This window comes from Pinus tabuliformis, chromosome X, assembly GCF_031772625.1.
Source record: "Pinus tabuliformis cultivar Carrire ecotype Pingquan chromosome X, CPIR1, whole genome shotgun sequence".
In the NCBI taxonomy this organism is placed as follows: domain Eukaryota; kingdom Viridiplantae; phylum Streptophyta; class Pinopsida; order Pinales; family Pinaceae; genus Pinus; species Pinus tabuliformis.
The window spans coordinates 694,233,218-694,259,228 of NC_142308.1; the positions used below are offsets into that span (position 1 = coordinate 694,233,218).

At 41.1% G+C, this 26,011-nt stretch overlaps 1 protein-coding gene across 2 annotated transcripts in view; it reads left to right on the top strand.

Moving 5' to 3' along the window:
* Positions 1-279: 279 nt before the first annotated feature.
* The window catches only part of ATZW10 (centromere/kinetochore protein, putative (ZW10)), a 286,264-nt gene continuing 260,532 nt past the window's right edge, over positions 280-26,011 (top strand). The window contains exon 1 of one of the 2 annotated variants that reach the window (XM_089450059.1): positions 280-1,090. In XM_089450059.1, coding sequence (XP_089306185.1) covers positions 494-1,090 — 597 coding nt within the window. In that variant the 5' untranslated portion in view covers positions 280-493. The remainder of the gene's footprint in view (positions 1,091-26,011) is intronic. The other variant, XM_089450060.1, reaches the window with a different exon arrangement.

A 26,011-nucleotide genomic window follows, 5' to 3' on the forward strand; every position in this document is an offset into this window, starting at 1 on the left:
AGCAATAAACACTAGGTTGGGCGTACATTATGTTTAGGCATTGTTTATGGAAGCCACAATTTTGTATGGATAGTGAAATTCTACCAAAAATCTTGTAAATTTTTTTTTTTTTTTTCCAAAAATTTAATACCGAAAGTGTTTTAATTGTCATTTTAATGATAGAAATAGATTCAACACCGTAACAAAAATTTGAGACACCTAAAATCCTTAACCCAAATTTCCAAAATTTTCTAACCCAAATTTCCATAGTTTACCGAGCGAAATTGTGACCTAGTTAGACTAAGGCCAATGTTTATAGCATTTTGTCACGAGGAAGGTGGTGCCATCTGAGTGTTCTGCGATTTGGTAACTTTATTCGGTGCTTTAACTCTTTAGAAAATTCAGACTCGCAAGTAAGTAATATGCCAGATTCCACCAACGTAAATGTGATTCAAATTTGCTCACATCGTCGGGAAGTGAGGGCAATCTACTGAATTCGGACGTAGAAGAACATATGGACATCCGAGAACTGTTAGTCTCAAACTCGGCCTCGGAGTTGGATGAATCATCTCCAGTGTCGGCACCCGATCTCCACCTTCTGAAGGACAGGTTGCACATTCGATCCCTCCAAATCAAAGATCGAGTCCACAAGTACGTTAAATCGCACTATCAAGACTTTTCCAGCATCATATTGCGGGCTTCTGATGGCGCTTCAAAGGTGGAAAACATATCCGATAATTTAAATGTTGTTCTTCGACGACTTGACAAGCCCTCTACGGACGATGGCAAGGGGATACACCTTCCAATTGACATCGACGTGGATCTCTGCCAATTAGCAACCCAGGCAAGGGATTTGAACAAATCTTTAAATGAAAAGAAGGAGGCCTTGGCTTTAGTTCAGACGATTTCGCAATTCGTCCAGAGGTTACAAAATGCACAACATAATATGACTGTGGAGCAGGGACGATTGGTAGAATCTGCACAGGCCCTTAACCTATTACGGTTTGCATTAAGAGTGCCAGAAAATTGGAAAGACGGCGAAATTGGGGTTTCTTGGGAACCCGAGGCTTTTACCTTGCTCAAATCTCAGTGGGTTTCCTGTTTTTCTAAGGTATTTCCCGTTTTATTTCATCCTACTCTCTACGCTTCTAGTATTGTAAAACATGCTTATGCATAGGATTATGTGACGAGGCCTTCGCCCAAAGCTATACAAAAATTACATATTTTTCTCCTTTACTATTTTTTTCAGCGGTTATCGCTTCTACACTCTGAATTGTTAATCATCTATGTCGATTAGTATACATTCTATTCTATCCTCATACAAAATACCAAAACACCCCACGAGGAGGGCTTCCAAACACATAGACTTTGACAAAGTCTTCTGCTTGATTCCTATCTTTGTGATCGAGGTTCAGACTCGGGATCTTTTACCTTCCAATCTCGTTGGAGTTGGTGTCCGATTCCTTGGTCTCCGGGTTCGCCAATTTGTTAAGAATAGCCACCTTTACTTCACTTAGCTCCACCCTAATCGCCACCCAACCCCGATGATAAACTGGCTGAATGAGTGGAATTGCTTTAACATTGCCGCCTTAACCCTCATGAGATAACTCAGCGTTCCTCCTGATGTCTCCTGAGTCCTCAAATCCTTTATTCTCTTCCTCTTGGTTCCTCCGTTTTCCCAAATAAGGCTATCACCTCTTCTTGAAAACTATCAAGTTTCTTTTAGATTGAAATACCAAACTCTGCAATCACGTATTTCATTCAAATTTTGAGGTTCATCTGAGACGTCAAAGTGAAGATATTGTTCATAAGTTCATTGCATGGACAATACCAGGGTCTTTTATTCATTCAATTGATCTTCTCCCCAAAAATCCCTTTCTCTATCGCCTTGCCTTGCCTTCATTCGTCACCTGATACGTCAATGTTTGTAAAACTCCCGTGCGACGTTTAGAGCCTGTTTTATTTTCCTTGTCTCTCCTCAATCCTGCTGGCATTTCCTCTCGTCTTTCCAACATATCTCATCTTTGCAGTGCCTCTTTTGCTTGTCCTTCAACTGGATTTTCTCTAAGCAATCACCGAAGTTTGAAAACTAAGAAATGAAACCTGAAAGCAATAAATAAGATAGCTATACCTGTGATCTATTGCTGCCTCTGTGCAGAGTCCAGCTTGATGCTGTCTTCTTTCCCTCCTACTCCCTACTGCAAAACCACCTTTGCCTCTGAGTGATCTTCCTTTCTGCATTGCCCTTCCTTTACATCATGCACATCCCTTGTAAATATGATTTGGATCTCCCTACCACCAATTGCTTCAAACAGTCTATACAGTGTCCTCTTTCACCATGAATCTTCATCAAGATATATTTCTGGCTTACCTTTTCAATCTTTCTTTGGACGGAAAATCACTGTCTACAACTCTCCATCGAGGAAGGTGGCAAGTAAATAGACAGAATCAAACCATAGATATCTGAGTCTCTCAATACCTAAAGCCATAAGATCTTAACGTCCTTTACAACTGGTTGAAGCAAGAAAACCAGAAATTCAGAGAAAAACAAAATTGAAAAGATTACTGCCTATGAACTCATTTCTACTAACTACCAGCTGCCCATGCTGGATTCCTAGCTGATAGAACAGAGGACATCAAGATTATGAATGAAACTGGAGTTCCCAGGGTTCTGAGTGGTGTATACCCTAAGTCAACACGTTTGTGTTTGTGTTTGAGTTCAGCGACCTTGAAATTCGAATAAAGTTTGGCACCTAAAATTTTGCCAATAAAGTTCGACATAAAATTCAACATATAGAAATTTGAAAAAAAAATGTATATATATATAAAAAATCAATTTAAAGTCAAATTTCAAAGTTTATAATGTACATTGTTTTAATTTTAGGTATGTTTTATGCATAGAGCATATTTATTTCAATTTTCACAGCAAGCTCAATATCTTTTCCAGATTAGCAATCACATCAGCATTAAAGTAAATTGCGGATAGAACATAAACATAAATCGCAGAAGACAAGCCAAGACAAGAGGACACAAAATGTGGCGCTAGCCAGGGACAAACCCCAATGTGGGGAACCCTTGGTCAATTCTTCTTATATGTTCTTCAGTAGTTCAGCAGAGAGAGAGATATATAGTACGTTTACAACAGAAGTCAACACTTTGACTTATCTAGATAAGAGCATAGATCATCTCTAAGAAGATGATACATGAGATCAGTTGAAGACATGCTGCTTCAACTGATTCTCCAAGGTGACTCCTTCACCTATCGTTGTGCTGCATTTTGTCATCATGTTGCACCTCACTGTGTTGCACCATGCTGCACCCATCATCACTATGCTGCATCTCATCATGCTTCATTAATCACCACTGTACCCATCACAGTACTGCATTATGTGCCATTGCTGCACCATGTTGCCATACTGACCTATGTGCGGCTGCATCTTGCTTGCTTGTTGTCCTTTGCATGCTAGTTCGGCAGTTCCCGGCAGTTCCAGCTTCTGCCCTCTGCATCAACTTTCCCGACAGTTCCGGCTATTCCCGGTAGTTCACAGTTCCGGTGATTTCGGCTATTCCCAGTGGTTCCGTCAATTTCGGCTATTCTCGGCAGTTCTAGCAGTTCCGGCTTTTCCCGGCAGTTTCGGCAATTCCAACTTTTTTCGACAGTTTCGACTTTTCCCGGCAGTTCCGGTAGTTCTCGGCAGTTTCGACAATTCCGGCTATTCCCGACAGTTCCGGCTTTTCTCGGTAGTTTCGGCTTTTCCCAGCAGTTCCGGCAGTTCCAGCTTCTGGCCTGTGGATTAGGGCGGTGTTATCCCTTAGGATCTCTCCTCCTACTAAAACCTAAAGACAAGTAGAGAGGAAGAGATCCCAAGTGTGTTGAAATGACTTGAAGGCCACCTCTATTTATACTAAAACGTTGAGCACAAGTGGGGTTTATTTGGTTGCTCGCTGACTTTGACGAATTGTCCCATAACACAAATAAATTCTTATCTCCATGAATACTTATCGAAATCGGATGATCTTTAGATCAATCCTACAACTCTCGATGAGAGGGATCCAAGAAAAATATCAGCTTCCATTAATAAGATGAACCACATGGATTTTGGCCCTAGTTGCCAATTTTAACACTCCCTCTCAACTAGGGAGAACTCCATCCGCTGATCCATATGTCCGACTGTACTATCTCTGCCATCAGTGCCCTGCACTACTCTGCTCTGCTGAGCTCTGCTTTGCTTTGTTGATCCATGAAGAAGAAGAAGTGATCGAGAATGTCTCATACCATTCTCTACTGACCTGAAGTCAGTTTCATCTAAAGAGAGTGTGTCACATCACTCTTACTAGTCCGAAGTTAGTTTTATTGATCCCAGATCAATATCCCAAGAGAGTGTCTCAAACCACTCATACTGATCCCACATCAGTTTCATTGATCCCAGATCAATGGAGGTCATCCTAGCATAGGGAGTACAGTAGATACATCGATGCGTCCATCGATAGTACTACTATGGTCCCTAACTCCATTTCCCTGCTCATTGATCAAATGAGAGGTACTTTCCATGAGTTCCAGACTACATGGGTAGGATGCCTCGACAAGAGAACTAATCATCCTGTCCACAGGAGAACGAATCATCCTGCCCCACAGTCGCCATGGGAGAACTAATCATCCCGACCCACAGGAGAACTAATCATCCTATTTCACAGTTGCCATGGGAGAACTAATCATCCCAGCCCATAGGAGAACTAATCATCTTGTTCCACAGTTGCCACGGGAGAACTAATCATCCCGGCCCACAGGAGAACTAATCATCCTGTTCCATAGTTTCCACGGGAGAACTAATCATCCCGACCCACAGGAGAACTAATCATCCTGTTCCACAGTTGCCATGGGAGAACTAATCATCCCGGCCCACAGGAGAACTAATCATCCTGTTCCACAGTTGCCATGTTAGATCACAGGGGAAGGTTGAACCTGTCATCTTGTACATAGCGCACCACCAGGGGAGGATGAGTCGCCCTGAGGTCGTATGTTGCTCGAGTAAGTAACCCCAACCCCCAGAGCTCCCAGAGCTCAATGCATGCAACATGCAGGACCCTTATAAGAAGGTCCCTCAACGACTCCAAGTCGTTCGGGAAAGTCACAGATTTGACCTTTCCTTGCGGCTTTGACAAAATGTCTGCGACTTGTACACCAGTCTCAATGCGATGGGCCTTCTCGCTCATCGACTTACCATATCCCAGATAAGATAGTATATGATGTCTATCTGTTGGAGCAATCATCGAATACGAGATTCCTCAATAATCGAATCCCCCCTCTGGTTGTCACAGAGAATCACAGTGGTATTCATCATCTGTACAAACATCTCACTTAAGAGCTTTTGCAACCATGCAGCTTCACACGAGATCATACTCGTAGCTATGTATTCGGTCTTAGCGGTGCTTATAACAACTGACTTCTGATTCCTGCTCATCCATGATATCGAAGCAGAATCCAAAGAGAACTAGCACTGAGAAGTGCTCTAGTGATCCTCCACATTGCCTGCCCAATCAGCATTCGAATAATCATGCAGTTTCATATTTTCGGCATTGTATCTCAATCCATGAGAGATTGTGCCCTGAAGTTATCTCAGAAGATTCTTGGCACCAATCCAGTGAGGCTTAACCAAATATGAGCACACCATGCTAACTGCAAAACATATATCCGGATGGAAGTTCACCAAGAACATCAACGCGAATGAGTTTATCAAACTCAGAGGCATTTCCCAAATTTGGTCTGACATCACTACCATATAACTTCTGAAAGTTAAGATCCTCGAGGTAGTCATAGGCTTGCAGTTTATCATTCCACATCTGGAATCCAAATCCCTCTTACTTCTGCAAATGAGAGGGTTTGCACTTGTCAGAAATAGGTCATCCTCATAAGGTGTTGGTATGAGAGGTCTATCATCCACAACCTTCAAACAATGGTTTGGATCGACTTCACTCTTAGTGAATCTCAGCTTCATCTGACAACTATCAATCCTCTCATACTACGCCTGGGGAGTTTTGCTTCAAGCCATAGAGGGCTTTCTTCCACCTGCATACGTGAGATTCCTGATCATCAATCTCAAACCCCTCGGGTTGTTCCAAACCTGTGGACCTGCTACATGAGGGGAATGGTCCCCTTGTAAGATTTTCCTTCGGTACATCTCAGACATGTACTTTCATGCTCTTTTTGAATTCAGGCATCCCTGTCACCATCTGACTCACAGACCTCCGGTGCTATGTGTCAATGGACATGGTCCCCAGTGGACTTCCTGCAACTTGATACAACCCTGAACTCAAAAACATCTTTGAAAATTCTATTTTCAAACATGTACCTTTCCATCGATGAGTGCCACCTCGTAACCTTTGACTTCGATTGCTGAAATGGACACCAGGTCCTTCTTGCGATTAGGTACATAAAAGAGATTATGTAAATGAATCGAGTTACCCTCATTCAGTTGAGGGGTAACATATCCTACACCCTTTCCGGGATAGGTGGCATCGGCTCCAAGTATAATCCCACGATTGTTTCCATCTCTACCAAATTAGAGAGTGCAGCCTTCTATCCGATGAAGTGCACTACAAGATAACACTTCTTTATCTTATCAAAAACAACATTTGATTCTTCATACCTGGGGTTCTTTGCCTTCTTTGAAGAGTCGGCCATTTCCTTGATGACCTGCATTACCTGTTTTCCTTTAATCATTGAAGATGTCCTTGGAATGATTGTTATCTTCATCAAGAGATGTGTCTCTGCCATTCGGACACTCCTTCGCATAATGGCCAAACTTATTGCAACCAAGGCATTTGCCTTTCCTTCCACCCTTAGATCCGGACTTCCCAATGAAGTGATCTTTAGGTAGGCCATCAGAAACTTTTGCTGCGCTATTTTGATAATATTCTCTGCTTCGACTTCACCCTCGGTGAATTTGAAGAGGGATGAGGAATCCACTGATCCTTTTGTCCTTTCCCAATTGTCTTCGGTGATTGCTCTTTCACTCTTGCTTGGGCATTGTCTTCACCTCAGCTCTGATACCATGTTAATTTTAGGTATGTTCTATGCTTAGAGCAATTTATTTCAATTTTCACAGTTAGCTCAATATCTTTTCCAGATTAGCAATCACATCAGCATTAAAGTAAACTGCAGATAGAACATAAACATAAATCGTAGAAGACAAGCCGAGACGAGGACACAAGATGTGGCGCTAGTCAGGGACAAACCCCAATGTGGGGAACCCTTGATCAATTCTTCTTATATGTTCTTCAATAATTCAGCAAAGAGAGAGAGAGAGATAGTACGTTTACAACGAAAGTCAACACTTTGACTTATCTAGATAAGAGCATAGATCATCTCTAAGAAGATGATACATGAGATCAGTTGAAGACATGTTGCTTCAACTGATTCTCCAAGGTGACTCCTTCACCTATCGTTGTGCTGCATTTCGTCATCATGCTGCACCTCACCGTGCTGCACCATGCTGCACCCATCATCACTATGTTGCATCTCATCATGCTTCATTAATCATGACTGTACCCATCACTGTACTACATTATGTGCCATTGCTGCACCATGTTGCCATACTGACCTATGTGCTGGTTGCATCTTGCTTGCTTGTTGTCCCTAGCATGCTTGTTGTCCTTTGCATGCTTGCTGTTGCATGCTAGTTCGGCAGTTCCCGACAGTTTCGGCTTCTGCCCTCTGCATCAACTTTCTCGGCAGTTCCGGCAGTTTCCGCTGTTCCCGACAGTTCCGGCTATTCTCGGCAGTTCACAGTTTCGGCAATTTTGTCTATTCCTGGCAGTTCCGGCAATTCCCAGTAGTTCCGGTAGTTCCTGACAGTTCCAGAAATTTCGGCTATTCTTGGCAGTTCCGATTTTTTTCGACAGTTTCGGCTTTTCTCGGCAATTCCAGCTTTTTTCGGCAGTTTTGGCAGTTCCGACTTTTCCCGACAGTTTCAGCAGTTCTCGACAGTTTCGGCAATTCCGACTTTTCTCAGCAGTTCCGGCTTTTCCCGGCAGTTTCGGCTTCTGCTCTCTGAATTAGTGCAGCGTTATCCCTTAGGATCTCTTCTCCTACTAAAACCCAAAGACAAGTAGAAAGGAAGAGATCCCAAGTGTGTTGAAATGACTTGAAGGCCACCTCTATTTATACTAAAACTTTGAGCACAAGTGGGGCTTATTTGGTTGCTAGCCGACCTTGACGAATTGTCACATAACACAAATAAATTCATATCTCCATGAATACTTATTGGAATCGGATGATCTTTAGATCAATCCTACACCTCTCGATGAGAGGGTTCCAAGAAAAATATCAGCTTCCATTAATAAGATGACTCACATGGAGTTTGGCCCTAGTTGCCAATTTTAACACATTGCAAACACATAGGATTATTGCTCAAACATTTAAATCATTTCCACATATAATTTTATAAACCATGAAAGCGAGTGCCAATAAAGAACCAACTTCCATACATCGTAAACAAGGTGAGAAATTCATCATAGACATTGGCACCCATACCAAATTCAACAAAACCATGGGCCATATCAGATTTCATATATTGAAAAACAATATGATAAAAAAATATTCAAAATATATAAACTCAAAAGTTTAAAGTAGCCTGAAAGTTTTAGAAAATTGTTCATGCAAAAAGTAAACTAGAAGTCTAAAATGGAAACACAAGTTTTATTCTTGATGTTCCTGTGGCCCACTTGTTATATCAAAAAGTTTTATATCATCAAGAGCAGTAGGAGCTGTGAATCCGCTAGATGCTTCAACATCATAATCATCCCTCAATTCCCTGCAATGTCACTATCAATGTAAAAATCAGCTTCATCTCTTGATGCGTTTGGAACAGGATTGGTCCACGGAGTAGAGGAATTGGACGACTCTTTAGCCACATTTTTCAAAGCCAACTGCAAGTTACTACGAACATAAACAAGATCTTCTAATCTTCCAGATAACAATCTATTTCTTTTCTTGGAATGAATGTGGTCAAAGGAACTCCAATTCCTTTCACATGCTGATGCACTTGATCCTTGGCTTAAGATACGAATTGCAAAATTTTGCAATTCTGGTGCCCCTGATCCATAAAATTCCCACCATACTGTTGGATCACTTATGCTCCTATCATACTTTGTTGATTGTGTTCCAAATAACCCTTCTTCTAACCTGTATGCCCTCAACTGACATCTAACCAAACCTGCAATTGTTGGATCTGGATTTAGCTTCTCAATAGTCTGGATAAGTCCATTCATGACTTCTTCATCCCTATATCTTGGTAACCCAAACAATCTAGGGTCCAAATAGCATGTTGCTGCATGTAATGGACCATGCATCATCTTCCATCTTTGATCAATTAAATTCCATATCTCCTGGTAATCAACTTCCACATTATTAAAAGAACTTGCAATGCCTCTTTGCAACAATCAATGCCTTCATAAACAAAACCCATACAAGGTTTGTCACCATCAACCATGTGGAGCACATTAACAATTGGGCCACATATTTTTAAAACCTTGTTTGCATTTTCCCAAAAGCCATTATTGAGCATTATTTGTTCAACATTTTTCCCCTTAGTTTCTTTTGAAAGGGTAGATCTCTCCCACTCAATATTGCAGAAACTTAGCTCTTAGGCTTGCTTTTTCCTCAACAACTCTTTTCAGAGTAATATAAAAAGTGGCAAACCTTGTATCACAAGGCCTCAACAACTCTTTTGATGCATTCGTACTATATATGCTCAAAGTGAGGCGATGGTTGATGATGAAGTTTGCAATTGTTTTGGCTCCTCGGATTGTCTCATTGACCCAAGGAAATTTGGCTAAATCATGCAACATTAAATCCAAGCAGTGAGCTGCACAAGGGGTCCAATAAATGTGATTATACTTTTCCATAATCAGCTTCCCTGCACCAACACAATTTGATGCATTATCTGTAATAACATGGACCACATTTTTCTCCCCAACCTCTTGAATTGTTTCATCCAAAATTCCAAAAATAAATTCTGATGTCTTCACTCGATCCATTGCATTTACTGCCTTTAAGAAAAGTACCCCTTGATGACTATAAACAAGCACATTGATCAATGGGCGATGACACAAATCTGACCAACCGTCACTCAAAATTGTGCATCCTGTATGCTTCCAAGACTCTTTAATCTGAACCAACTTTTCTGTCACTCTGTCTCTTGTTTTCTTTAGCAAAGTTGTCCTTAAAGCTTCAGATTCGGGAGGAACATAGCCCTTCCCAAAACCAATGGCCTTTTTAATTACATTTTTAAAATATGGACTTCTCGCCACATTAAAGCGAATTGCACATGCATAAAAGAATTCTGCAACAACATCATCAACTTCTTGTCTCTCCACATGTTTCCAAAATTGATTTAATGTTTTGGTTCCACCTATTTTTAGTTGAGTAGAACTTGATCCACCAATGGTTGAGATTGAATTAATGGTGTTTGAGGAAGACATGGCAATCTTCCTCTCAATTCGCTGCCTCTTATTTTCCCTTTTCTCCTTTTCCATCTTTGAAGTGAAATGGTCTTTCTCCACTGTGGTTTTTTGTTCATCAGAGATCTTAGTGCAACCTTCAACACCACCTCCATTTCCATTGCTAATACTGAGAAGGTGATCCACTGCTCTAGTTAAAGAGCTAGTGAATTTATGTCCACACAGCTGACACAAAAGTTTTTTCCCCTCTTTTTTGACAAAATTCCAAGCTACAGTAGTTGATTTTGGGGGTGCTGTTGAAATTTGAAGGTTCTAATTGTTGAACACTGAGGTGAAGCCTGAAATATCTGTAGTTTTTTTTTTTGTACATTTTAATTAGTTTTATATTTTTTTGCAGAATGAAACTATAGTTTCTAAAATAAATTTAAACAGTTTGGATCTCTCAGGCTCCAGGCACTATATTAAAAAAAACCTAAATTTTAGCTACTAAATTGTATATATTAAGTTTTAATTAATAAAAAAATGTGCATTTTGACTAACTGGATTGCTCAGTGTCATCCCTTGTCTAGGTCGGAGTTGGCTCTTGAGTCCGTGACTGTGTCACTGTGTGGAGGAAGACTATCTGCGGGCTGCGGTTCGCTGTGACGCTCTGACGCCGAGAACCAAGAAGCAGCAGAGTTGCGGCTTGCTGTCATGCTGGGGGCTGCGGCTTGCTGTCACGCTAAGGCTTGAGCAGGAGTCTAGCTGGTTGAAGCCTGAAGGTTCCACAATCCACTGTGCCAAGCGAGAGGCAGAGCAACCAGCAAGAGGCAATTTGTAGAGTGATCAGTTGATCGATGAGCGATTGAGTGAGGGTAGCGACAACGAGCAAGAGAGTGAGTTTGAGGGCCGAGGCTTGGCTTACACAATGTCGCCGGTCGGGCGGGAGACTGGAGACTAGACAGTGGTCGACGTCGCGGGAGGAGACAGGCACAACGTAGCGTAGGGAGTTGGAACTTGGGTGCACGATTGATGGGCCGACGACGTAGTGTAGGGAGTTGGGTCACTGGTGTCTGTGATTTGTGAATGGGCCGCGGGCAAAACATAAACAAAAGGCACCCGGTGGGCTGCAACAAAACATAAATGGCGGTTGGGTGCTGATATATATATATATATATATATGTATATATATATATATATATTTTGTTTTTAATTGTTAAAATTTATAAAAACGACGGCCATCCTAACCCTAAGTTCCCGAATTCGATTTTTTTAGACTGAATCAAAGTGAACATAAACGAATTTTAAGTCGATTTTTTGTTTGTTTGTTGTCTATTTATTTATTTATTTTTTCGAGTTCGAGTTGAGTTCACCGTTTGGATTTGACGTTCATGTTCGACAAACAAAATCAAACTGTTCGAATTTGCTTGAGGTTCGGCGAATTTCGAATCCCAAGGATTAAATTCGCCGAACCTGGTGACTTAGTGTATACCTTGTTCCTATCTGTGCACTGTTGCCTTTGTTTTGCGATACCTTCATTGTAAGGAGGTTCAACTTCAGATTGCGAATGTCTCCTTGTATTTGTCAAATACAGAAGCCATCTAGTCACTGTTTTGTTGCTATTCGTTGAAGATGATTACTGAGAAGCAAGGTTTTGTTTCTCGCACTTGAATTTACCTCTAAAATCTAGTTTGAAGCCAATTCTCAATTTTCTTTAACTGTTCTCCTCAAAATCTCCATTTTGAGGTGCAAGTCCTAATCTGCGAGTAGAACACGGACCATGGTGCATCTTTACTCTCATGGATTCTAATTTGTCCTTCAAGGCATCCTTATTCTCTCCCATTGACATACACCTTTTATTTTGGTCACCTATGGGTATGAACAAAATCATCTAATCTCTTATCAGTTGCTCTACTGCCTCTAATTTTGGACCCATATCACTGTACTTGGTTCTCTTTTCTTTTGTGGCTCGTGTCTTCATGATTACTTGCCATCAATGTTCTGTCTCCCTCATTTCCATTTTTTTCTATATTTCTTTCATCTTTGTTAATGAATTTAATTAAATTGTTCCACTTCTCATCCTCGAAGTTGACCAACTCAAATTGACCATGTTGCAGTTCCGAGTCACTATTTGGCAGACCACATTGATTAGTTGGTATGCTGCCTTGTTAGCTGATATATTAGTGTGTATGTAGTAGACCGCTTCAAAGTGCTCTATTGGCTTATTTGTTTCCTCTGTTCTAGTACTGAGAGCCTTGTTTTCCAAACTTCTTGATAGGTTGGCCCTCAACCAAACCTTGAATTACTTAATTATTCTCAACCTTATTCCTCATTCCTATTAAGAGACCTTCAACTTGCTATATTATTGGAGCAATGGCCCAAAATAACAAAAAACATAATATTGCTCCTTCCTTGTTTGAGTCTCCACAGATTCCATATCTGGCTGTCCTTATTGTGTTGGAGGATCAACGTCTCTGTAGTTTAACTTCATATTGTTGATTTTTCAAGTGCAATAGATACAAGCACTAATTTCTGAAACTAATAATTACTTCCAATGATATATATATATATATATATATATTCTTTAGCACTTCCAGTTAATCATTAAGCAATTATACTTCATAAATTCAACCATAAAAAGTAGTAGGACAATAGAGATCACAATGAGACAATGATGCACAAAGACAACACAAGATTTACCTTGGGAAAACCCACTTGGGGGAAAAACCCAACAACCTTTTCGTTAGAGAAATTATTCAGTTCAACAAGATATGCTAATTCTTCTAGTCAAATTGACTGGTCAAACCTGGTCAAACTGTCTTCTTATCCAGTCAAACTGCTATTCAAGTAACTCGGCCCTGTCTGATCTGCTTAGGCCGAAATTCGACCTCCTTCTGTACCTAGTAAAACTCGGTCTACTTGCCTAGAAGTCTACCTAGAAAAAGTGCCTAGAAATTCAGCCTCGTCTCCACATGTGCGAGGTCAGTATAAGAGAGAAACTCCACACATGCGAGGTCAAACAAGAGAGAGAGAACTCGTTCAACTGCTAATTTCGGCCTTCTTGTCTTTGTCTCCTTCACATGAAATGAGCAGAAGATACGTGATGATTCAAATTGTGTCTTGTGGAGGACGACGAGTGATGTATATATAGTGTTTTGGGAGAACTAATTGGTGCCTCTACAAGCTGGGCCGACTTGACTTGATGGAGGGTTGACTTGATCATCTTGGAGCCAAAAAGTCAAAATTTAAATTATTATTTTTTTCTCTTTGAAGAACATGTCTTATATTTATTATTACATATATTTGGAGGGCTAAAATATTAATTATGAAGATCGACCATAGCTATAAAATTCAACACTCCCTCTTAGCTAGGGAGGTATTCATAATGACTATCTAGATGTTCTCTTATTAAAAATTTCTCTAAGAAAAGGTTAAAACAACTCATCATTTATCATCAGCATTAACATCATTTGATTACCATAATCCTAGTCAACAACTCTTTGCCGTGGTAAATCAATAGCATCAACTAGTCACCATAATTCTAATCAACATTTATGACCCATGATACATCACTAGCCACCATAATTTTGATCAACATCTTTGACCCATGGTACATCACTAGTCACCATAATTCTGGTCAACATCTTTGACCCATGGTACTAGTTACCATAATTCTTGTCAACATCTCTGATCCACAGTATATAGACTAGTCAGGGTCACCATAATCCTGGTCAACATCTTTGACCCATGGTGAAACCCTAGGGACACACTCAATTCATTTGAGTAATTGTTGTCTCAATCCCAAAGGCCCCACTCACTTGAGTAATTCTAGGCCTGATGCTAGACGTGCTCACTCAACCTATTTGAAGAGTAATTCTTAGCCTAATGCTGAAGGCACCCACTCAATCCTACAATTGAGTAATTCGGGGCCTCTAGAGTCTATACACTTTGGACCATTCTCCCTAATCTTGGTCAACATACTTGACCCAAGGAGAATGATTGTCCTTGATACATAAATTATCGACACTCCTTCTCATTGAGGGAGGCATTCTCAACAACTCCAAACTTGTCCTTGAAATATACAAACTTTGCTTTGGACAGAGGCTTAGTGAGAATGTTAGCTATTTGCTCATCTTTAGAGATGTACTGGAGCCTCATTGCTCCCTTCTGTATTATGCCACAAATAGAGATCTCAATGTGCTTCAACCCGTAATTATGGTCATCACCTACACCTGATCAAACAATCCTGTAAGAGTTTCTAAAGCCATATTGCCAATCAAACTGCAATATACTCAACTTTTAGTAATGTTATCAACTTCCTATTCATCATAGCAGGTCCAAGCTGAATCATCACCCTCATGTGCTCTTATGCACTCTCCGCCCAATCAGAATCTATATATATTCCTACAACTGTACTTCATCATCTCAATCCATAATTCAACACATGTTGAGCAAAATACCTAGGCTTAACCATAAAACTAACTAGATCCATTACAAGTTGCTCCATCTGCCATTGTTGCTTTCCATTCACTATAACATATTCGCTGTAATGGTCCACACATCGAAGGACCTTGAAAGTATACTTCCTTTGATCAAGGAGGTAATGCATTACACATCTAAATTCTCCAATTTAAACTCAGAGCTCAACTTCCTCTGAAGCTGAAACAAGGCTTAACTGATAACTAATAGCAAAACAATAATAATCAAAGAAGAGAGATATAAGGTACTTATCTTTTGAGAATTGAGGGGAGTTTGTGTTAATTTTATGATAACAATGGTATGTTCTATGCTCAGAGCAATTTTACTTCAATTTCTTTATTAGCTCAATATCAATACCCAGTTCAACATCACATCATCATGATAGTAAAATGCAGATAGAACATAAACAACAATAGTAGAAGACAAGCCAACATAAGAGGACACAAGATATGGCACTAGCCAGGGACAAACCCCAATGTGGGGAAACCCTTGATCAATTATTCTTAGAATTCTTCAAAAGTTCAGCAGAGAGAGAGAGTACAATTTACAATATTCACTTGCCCAATTTAATCAGTCAAAACAACATAAACGGAAACCTTAACCATAAGTCAATGCTGGTCAACAGGGCTGAAATTGACCTCCAAAATAGCTTGGGCAACATTGGTCAACTCGGCCTCCAACAACAAGATAATGCAGCAGTCTGAAAATAACTAGTCAAATCTGGTCAACAAAAGCCAACACAACAACCTGAATTAGGGCAGTCAACGCTGGTCAACGTAGGGGTCAAACTGCCTCGATTTTTGTGCCCAAAACAATGGCTTGCCCAAACAGAGGTCTCCCTCACAAAATCGAAGTCAAGGGTCAACGCTGGTCAAAGTTAGCCTCCTGAAATTTCAGCCTTTTGAAATTTCAGCGTCTTGAAATTTCGGCCTCCTAAAATTTCGGTCTCTTGAAATTCCGACCTTTTGAAATTTAGGCCTCCTAAAATTTCGGTCTCCTGAAATTTCGGTCAAATTTGGTCAACGCAGCAACTAGAAAAGTCAGTCTTCCTTTCACACGCGTGGAGAGAGAGAGAAGCCCATAAATCTATACCCAATCAAGATGAGAGAGAGAAAGATGAATGAGAGTGATGACAAAATGAGGAGGCACCTTGTATTTATATGCAACGTTGGAGGCTAGAGGAGGCTAATTTGATGGCTGGCCGACCTTGACAATTTGTCCATAATCAAAATAAATTCATAACTTCATTTGTACATGTCAAAATGGGATGATCTTTAAATCAATATTACGCCTCTTGGAAAGAGGAATCCAAGAAAAATATCAACTGCCTCATAAGAGCTGTCCAAAGTGATGTTTGGCCCTGGTTTCCAAATTTAACACTTCCTCTCAACTAGGGAGAACATCACTTGGCAAACTGTCTGACAATCTGTACCATCCCTGTCACTGCTCTGCTCTGCTGAACCATGAAGAAAGAACAAATGATCGAGAATGTATCATACCATTCTCCACTGACCCGAAGTCAGTCTCCAATAATAGAGAGTGTGTCATACCACTCTTAACTGACCCGTTCGTAGTCAGTTTCCATTGATCCCAGATCAATATCAACATCCTAGCATAGGGAGTACGGTAGTACACGATGTGTCCATCGGTAGTACTATGGTCCCTATCCTCATTTCCCTACTCATTGGTCAGATGAGAGGTACTTCCCATGAGTCCCGAACTGCATGGGTAGGATGTGCCGACAGGAGAAGGTGAACCACTCAGCCTATGTATATGCCACAATGGGGTATCACAGGGGAAGTTGAATCACTCACCCTGTACATCGCGCACGAATAGGGGAGGGTGAACCACTCACCCTATGGTTGCTCATCGCTCCAAGAAGTACACCAAGCCCCCCGGAGCTCCTAGAGCTCAAAATCCATCTCATACGGGACCCTCATAAGAGGGTCTCTCCTCGACTCCAAGTCATTCATGAAAGGTCAAGAATTTGACCTTTCCCAATGGCTTTGTAAGAATATCGACGACTTGATCATTAGTCCTAATTTGTTGGAGCCTTATTGCTCCCTGTTGTACCATATCCCGGATATAGTGGTACCTGATATCAATATGCTTGGAGCGGACATGAAACATGGGATTCTTTGAAAGACGAATCCCACTCTGATTGTCACAAAAGATCACGGTGGTATCCAACACATGTCCAAATAGCTCACTAAAGAGCTTCCTCAACCAAACAGCTTCACAGGAGGCCAAACTAGCAACAACATATTAAGCCTTAGCGATGCTGAAGGCAACTACCTTTTGCTTCCTGCTCATCCATGAAATCAAAGCAAAACCTAGAGAGAAGCAACATCCAGATGTAATTTTATGATCCACCACACTTTTAACCCAGTCTGTGGCAAAGTAACCATGGAGCCTCACATTCCCGGCAATGTATCTCAGTCCATAAGTGATTGTGCCTCGAAGATATCTCAAGAGATTCTTGGCAGCAATCCAATGTATGTGATGAGGCTCGACCATAAACTGGCTCAATGTATTCACTGCAAAACATATGTCCGGACAAGAGTTCACCAAGAACATCAAGGCCCCCATGAGTTGACGATACTCAAAAGGATTTCCCAAATCGGGCCCAACAACACTTTTGCATAACTTCTTGAAGTTAAGTTCCATCGGAGTAGTCACAAACTTGCAGTCCACCATCCCAAATCTTTCAAGTATCTTCACAATATATTTTCCTTGAGAAAGGAAAATCTCACCTGGCTTTTGCCAGACCTCCAACCCTAGGAAGTAATGCATCAGTCCTAGGTCCTTCATCTCGAATTCAGAAGCCAACTCCCTCTTACATTGATGAATAAGAGGGTCTGCACTTGTCAGAAAGAGATCGTCCACATAGAGTACCAAGATGAGAGGTCTATCATTCTCAACCTTAAAATAAAGGTTCAGATCAGCTTCACTTCTCGTAAATCCCAGCTTCATTAGATAGCTATTGATCCTCTCATACCAAGCCCGGGGTGCTTGCTTCAACCCATAAAGGGCTTTCTTCAACATGCATACATGTGACTGACGATCTTGAACTTTGAACCCCTTAGGTTGTTCTACCTAGACTTCTTCCTTAAGTGAACCATGCAAAAAGGCAATTGACATCCATCTGATGAAGATTCCATCCTTGCGAGGCAGCAAGGGCTATAATCGAATGGATGGTGGTGTAGCGGGCAACCGGTGCAAATATCTCATCATAATCTACACCTTCCTTTTGAGAGAAGCCTCGAGCAACGAATCTGGCCTTGAACTTTTCAGCGCTTCCATCAGCGCCTTGTTTGATCTCGAAGAGCCATTTCGAGGTGACAACGGATTTGTCCTTGGGTCTAAGGACCACACCTAGGCATCATTCTTTATAATTGACTCATACTCTTCGTTCATTGCATCCTTCCAAACCTGGTGTTTGGTAACTTCTTTGAATGTGCAAGGCTCAGATTGAACAATGGTGCTCATAGTAGTTAAGTACCCTTGGTACCTATTCGGCTTCTTACTTTCACGAAATGTCCCCCTAGGTGCAACATGTCTCTTGACATCTTCGAGAGTCTCCCTAAGCCATGAGGGTCATCTTTTTGAGGAGGAAGGCTCATGAGGGGGTGGATCAATGGGATCCATTGATCTTATCGTGCATCTGCTCATCTTGCGATTCTCCTTGCATTCCGGAATCTGCTTCTTTGTCCTTCCTTGGAAGAGGAAGGTTACTAATCTTCCCAAGGGCAATATCCTCATTGAAAGTGACATCATGACTTATCTCCACTTCTCTTTGACCAGGCACATAGATTCTATATGCCTTAGAAGTTTCACTGTAGCCCACAAATGTTCCTTTCTTCCTGGAAGCATCCAATTTGCTTCTCTTTTCTTTCAGCACATGAAAATATACGGGGCTACCAAAAATTCTAAAGTGAGAAACATCAGGTTTCTTACCGGTGAAAACTTCTTCGGGAGTTTTGGAGTCCAACGCTTGATGAGGGCATCTATTTTGAAAATACACGATGGTTTTTGCAACTTCGGCCCATAAGAACTTCAGAAGGCTTTGATCATGAAGCATGGCACGAGTGGCTTCTACGATAGAACGGTTCTTCCTTTCAACAACACCATTTTGCTCAGGAGTATATGCGGTAGTAGTCTCCCTCTTAATGCTAGCTTCTCTACAATAATCTTTGAACTCATTTGATTCGTATTCGGTTCCATTATCGGTCCTCAATATTTTGATTTTCTTCCCGGTTTGATTTTCGACCAAAGCTTTGAAAGAACGAAACCATGAGAATACTTCGTCCTTCTTCTTCAAGAAATATATCCAAGTCTTATGAGAGAAATCATCTATAAAGGTTGCATAATATAGGTCTCCTCCTAATGAGTTCACAGGCATTGCACTAGATGGATTAGAATGAACCAATTGCAAAATGTCTATGGTCTTGCTATCACTTGAGGGGAATGGTCCCCTTGTATGTTTTCCCTTGGCACATCCCTGACATACATCTTCATGCTCTATTTTGAATTCGGGCATACTTGTAACCATCTTCCTTGCATTGGGTAGAGCTTTATAGTGAAGATGAGCAAACCTCCGATGCCATAGTTCGGGTTGAAGAGATGTGTCGCAAGACATAGCTCCTAGTGGACTTCCTCCAACTTGATATAAACTGTCAACCCTGAATCCAAGAGTGAATGCTTCTTTGAAATTTCTTTTCCACACACGTACCTTTCCGTCATTGAATGTCACCTTGAATCCTTTGTCTTCCATCGCCGAGATAGACTCTAGATTCTTCTTTAGATTAGGTACATATAGTACTTCTTGAAGATGAACAGTGTTACCTTGATTCAATTGAAGGGTAACATTCCCAACAGCCTTCATGGGATAGGTGGCATTGTCTCCAAGGATAATTTCCAAATTTGTATCCTTCTCTATCAGATTTTAAAGAGCTTCCTTGAACCCGGTGAAGTGCCTTGAGGCACCACTATCAATCAAGCAATTTTCCCAAAGTATCTGGAGGAGAGGTAGTAGAGAGGGCAGATATAAGATAAAATTCCTTTTGCTTAGAATTTACAACATTAGACTCATCATACCCGGAGTTTTTTGTTCTTTTAGAAGCTCGATCATTTCCAAGTTGAGTAGCAGAAGCATTATTTTTCCCTTTGTTGTTGAACCTTCCATTTCTTTGATTGTTGTTGTTGCCCCTGGAATGATTGTGATCATCATCATGAGATGTGTCCCTTCTATTTGGACACTCCCTGGCATAGTGACCAAACATGTTGCAAACGAAGCATCTTCCCTTCCTTCCATTTTTGAATCTCGGTCTTCCTTGACTTTGCTTCTTTGAACTTGCATTGTTATTCTTCTTGGCATGAGCAGAGAATGCGGTAGGATTATTCCTATTCGAAGGCATCTCTAATTCGATCATCCTTGTTTCTTCTTGAAAACATCTAGTTAACAATTCTTCAAAACCTAGAATTCTGTCGTTATTGAGAATAGTAGTGTTGAACACATGCCATTCGGGAGGAAGACCTCCAAGGGCAATGAGAGTGAGCTCGCTGTCAGTAATAACTTCACCAATCGAAAGATCATTTTTGATCTCGGTAATCCTCACGAAGTAGGATTGAATATCCTCACCTTTTCCCTTCTAGATAGACTCAAGATTCTTCTTTAGATCAGGTACATATAGTACTTCTTGAAGATGAACGGTGTTACCTTGATTCAATTGAAGGGTAGCATTCCCAACTCCCTTCACGGGATAGGTAGCATTGTCTCCAAGGATAATTTCCAAATTTGTATCCTTCTTTATCAAATTTGAAAGAGTTTCCTTGTACCCGGTGAAGTGCCTTGAGGCACCACTATCAATCAACCAATTTCCCAAAGTATCCGGAGGAGAGGTAGTAGAGAGGGCAGATATAAGATAAAATTCCTTTTGCTTAGAATTTACAACATTAGACTCATCATATTTGGAGTTTCTTGTTCTTTAGAAGCTCGATTATTTCCAAGTTGAGTAGTGGAAGCATTCTGTTTCCCTTTGTTGTTGAACCTTCCATTCCTTTGATTATTGTTGTTGCCCTTGGAATGATTGTGATCATCATCATGAGATGTGTCCCTTCTATTTGGACACTCCCTGGCATAGTGACCAAACTTGTTGCAAACGAAGCATCTTCCCTTCCTTCCATTTTTGAATCCCGGTCTTCCTTGACTTTGCTTCTTTGAACTTGCATTATTCTTCTTCTTGGCATGAGCAGAGAATGCGGTAGGATTATTCCTATTCGAAGGCATCTCCAATTCCGTCATCCTTGTTTCTTCTTGAGAACATCTAGTCAACAATTCTTCAAAACTTGGAATTCTATCGTTATTGAGAATAGTAGTGTTGAACACATGCCATTCGGGAGGAAGACCTCCAAGGGCAATGAGAGTGAGCTCCCTGTCAGCAATAACTTCACCAATCGAAAGATCATTTTTGATCTCGGTAATCCTCATGAAGTAGGATTGAATATCGTCACCTTTTCCCTTCTTTATATCCTTCAACTTGTTCTTGAGGAAAAGAATTTGATTTGCATTGCTAGATTTGAACATCCCAAACAACCTGTCATATATCTCCTTTGATGTATTCAAATCGGAGATTTAAGGAACTAAATGCTTATGAATAGAATCCCGGATGATCTTCTTGGCTTTGACTTCACCTTTCTTGTATTTGGTTTTAGTAGCAACCAATGCATTAGAAAGAGGTTCTGAAATCTTTCTCTGTACATACTCCATCACATCTTGTTCTTCTAATGTCAAATCAAGAGATATATTCCATGCATGATAATCAAACTTATCATGAAGCTTTTCATCAGACTTGAAGTAGGATGTGGAAGCCATTGAATCTTGTCTTTGATCAGTGATTGCTCCTCTTGGTGATTGCTCTTCTCACTCTTGCTTGGGCTTTGTCTTCACCTCAACTCCGATTCCATGTTAATTTTAGGATAACAATGGTATGTTCTATGCTTAGAGCAATTTTACTTCAATTTCTTTATTAGCCCAATATCAATATCTAGTTCAACAATCACATCATCATGATAGTAAAATGTAGATAGAACATAAACAACAACAGTAGAAGACAAGCCAACACAAGAGGACACAAGATATGGCACCAGCTAGGGACAAACCCCAATGTGGGGAAACCCTTGATCAATTCTTCTTATAATTCTTCAAAAGTTCAGCAGAGAGAAAGTACAATTTACAATATTCACTTGCCCAATCTGATTAGTCAAAACAGCAGAAACAGAAAGCCCTAACCAGAAAGTCAACACTGGTCAACAAGGCTGAAATTGACCTCCAAAACAGCTTGGTCAACCTTGGTCAACTCGACCTCCAACAACAAGATAATGCAACCCAAAATAGTCCGAAAATAACCAGTCAAATATGGTCAACAAAAGTCAACGCAACAACTTGAATTAGGGCAATCAACGCTGGTCAATGCAGGGGTCAAACTACCTCGGTTTTTGTGCCTATAACAGCGGCCTGCCCAAACAGACGTCTTCCTCACAAAACCGAAGTCAAACAGGGTCAATGTTGGTCAAAGTCAGCGTCCTGAAATTTCCCTCAAATCTGGTTAACGCAGCAACTAGAAAAGACAGTCTTCCTTTCGCACGTGTGGAGAGAGAGAGAGAAGCCCATAAATCTGTACCCAATCAAGATGAGAGAGAGAAAGATGAATGAGAGTGATGACAAAATGAGGAGGCACCTTGTATTTATATGCAATGTTGAAGGCTGGAAGAGGCTAATTTGATGGCTAGCCGACCTTGACAATTTTTCCATAATCAAAATAACTTCATAACTTCATTTGTACATGTCAAAATGGGATGATCTTTAGATCAATCCTACACCTCTCGGAAAGAGGAATCCAAGAAAAATATCGCTGCCTCATAAGAGTTGTCCAAAGTGATGTTTGGACCTAGTTGTGAAATTTAATAGTTTGTCAACTCCCTCTTTGATCCTTGCCTTTTGCAAAAATCATTGAAATCCATCTGCAAACTCATCCTCCTCATCCTCATCATCAACATATGGCTTTCCTTTCCTTCCTTATATAAGCTAGGGTGAAAGCATCAATCTAGGTCAAGCTCTAGAGCTTACTTATCTAAATCTGCTAGGGTTTAGAAATCCTAGATTTTCAATTTTCATCTACATCTTTCAACAAACTTTGTCATAAGCAAATTTTCTTTCTATAACCAAATGTTCAAAGCCATAGAGTTTTCATGCCTATGTGATGTCATCAATCAAGGATGTATCAAGACAACAAGGTGTGAAATTTCAAAATTGAAATTCTATTGCAACTGGAATTTATTTTTTTAATTGTTAATTATTTTTACAATTTATCTGCTATGACAAATATCAAATAAATTACACTGTAACCTTCACAAATAAAACTGTGGAAATAATAGTGTTGGAAACTGAGAAAATACTAGTGCACACAATAAAAATGACACTGTTATTTTTGGATAGATGTCCCTGGAAAAACCCAACTTGGGAAAACTAGTGCAACAATTGAGGGTTTTATATTATTAAGCAACAATGAAATTCTGAGTACAATCTATGGATGCCCAACTAGCAATCCAAACAACAAGAAAATCTGGCCAAAATTATTTAAGGGAATTTCCCTTCTTCCACAAGCAACCTCGACACAACTTCCCTTCAGAAAATTTGTCCTCTTGGACCCTTTGCGTCAGCCTCTGCATAGTGCTTGCACAGACCCTTGGACGTCTAAGCCTGAAATTGCCTTTGATGAAGTTGTTCTGCCTGTCTCTACTGAGGAAACTGATTCTCCGGCCCTTTGGAAGACTTTCCCGACCTTTGGAAGCTGAATCGATTTTTCCTCCAGCCAAATCGAATTTCTTTTTTGAAGCAACTGCGCAGTCCTCTGCGCTGCCTCACTAGGAATAACTCGGCCTCCTTGCTGCTGCCTCTCTAGATCTAGAAAACTTCCTCCGGATCACTGTCTCTGCCCCTCACTGTCTCCGCTTCCTCACTAAAGCTTGAACTCTGTCATGTCCCTTCTCAAACACATTTGTAACAGGGTGCTGCTACACAATTTTGCACAATTTTGGCTAAGGAAGAGAACCCATCATTTTCGACTTAGGGACTTAGGAGGCAATTTGACTTAATTTGGTTGCTAGTGGAATGTGGGGGCCACCCACATGGGAATTCGAATTGGCCCATTCAAATAGCTTGGAGGGAAAGTCGAATAGGTGAATGGAGGGGCCCACATGAGGCAAGGGAGGTCCAAGGAGTTATAAGGAGGGAGCAACTCTCATTTTAGGATTCATTCATACATCTTGCAAACAAAATTACTTCACTGTTCACTTTGCTGTTTCACTGAGTCAATCGGCTGTTTAGCCACGAATCCCTTAAGCGGGAGATTCAATGTCTACTTCGGGGGACCATCTGTGCCCGCCCTAGAGAGGTAGTTCTATAAGGATTTCAGGAGTTCTGGGGCAATGACATAGCACCACCAACTAGGGCAGAGCAGGGAGTGCGTATTTCTGGGTTGCCAGAGAATACGCAGAGGGAGATAGAGGCCAAAAGAGATCAGATTGTTTGCCGAAGAGTTAGAGAGCTGAGATAGCAGCAATAGACCAACATTCTTGCTGAGTTTTACAGCCAGCAGAGTCAACGTTCTAGCAGTTCGAATTGCTGGGCTAGGGGACAGCGCAGAGGCCACTCAACAGTTTTTTGTGGAGCTTAGGAGCAGGTGTCTTAGGCCAAGAGCTCACCCGGGAAGTTAGGGATTGGATAGCAAGGGTCAGCCCAACACTTTGGGGGCATTTCCGGGAGGATTTACAGGCAGTTTCCAGCAGGCCTAGTTTTGGTAGTTGTCGCTGAGGTTGGGCTCTAAGGGGGTCGAATTTCAGAAGTCTAAACCAACCAAAATCCTTTCTGGGTTTTTGACAAGGATCCCAAATATAAAGTTTCATAATTTTCTGAGCACCGAAGGTGGGGTTTTAAGCCGTATCTTTGCAGCAGATAGTGTAGAATTGCTGGGGATTGAATAGTGCCTTTGGGGTTCGATTTTGGGAAATCCAAATCGGCCAAACCATTTTTGGGTTTTTGTGGGTTTTGGCCAAGGAGTTTGTGGCTGAAGTTTCATCATTTTTTGAGTACCGGAGGAGGAATTTCTTGCAGTCCCTTTTCAACCAGCAGTGAAGTTTTGTGGGCAACGCAAAGCATCAGATGAGCAGTCATTTCCAACATTTGAGGTCATTGTATTATCACCTGGGTTCTGTCACACTTGCCATTGAGGCAAGCCTAGGTGCATTCCTTCATACTATTGTACTTGCTCCATTGATTAATAAAATGTATTAGTTGGTTCTTACTTCCAGAGTTTCTATGAGCATTAGCTGATTGTTTAAAATTTTTGTGCTGTAAAGCGTTTTTGCTTTGCATATCACTATTTATTTAATTTTGGAACATTACAGTGGTATCAGAGCATGATCTTGGCCCAACTGTGGGAAATTAGCTAGAAGATCATGGAAGCTTTAGGTATGAGTGCACAGTGACTGGTGAAACCAGAGACAAACCCATGGCTCAAGGGAAATCCAGTATGTAGAAATTCTGGGGTAGAATTCATTGGGACGATGAGAGGTTGGCCCAGTTGAGGAGGGTGACAAACCAAACCCATCCTCACCCTTACAACAAAGACGTTAGAGGTGAGTAGGCTGTGGGGGTGCAACCATCTACATCATGTGGGGAAAGTCGACCAAATCAGGGCACCAGATCTCCTGAAAAGGAGCAGACATGACAAAGATGGTTAGAGGGTGAGACCAGGGGGCGCTTTTGCTGGTGGAGACCTAGCTTTAGATATCAGGAGCCTGAGGAGGAGGTTGAGCATGATGCTGAGAGCCCACAGGATGGTGAGGAGCACATCGATATACCCAGTGTGGCGCAAGGGTCACCTTTATTAGAGACCTCTTTGATAGCCCCAGTTGACACTCTGCTGGAGAGGATAGAGCCTATTGGCATAGAGCCATTTGTTGAGGTGGTGCCATCCCCGGACAAGATGCCAACAATTATTGAGGTATATGGAGCCGTGCCCGAGTTTACACGTGATAGATGCCCACGACA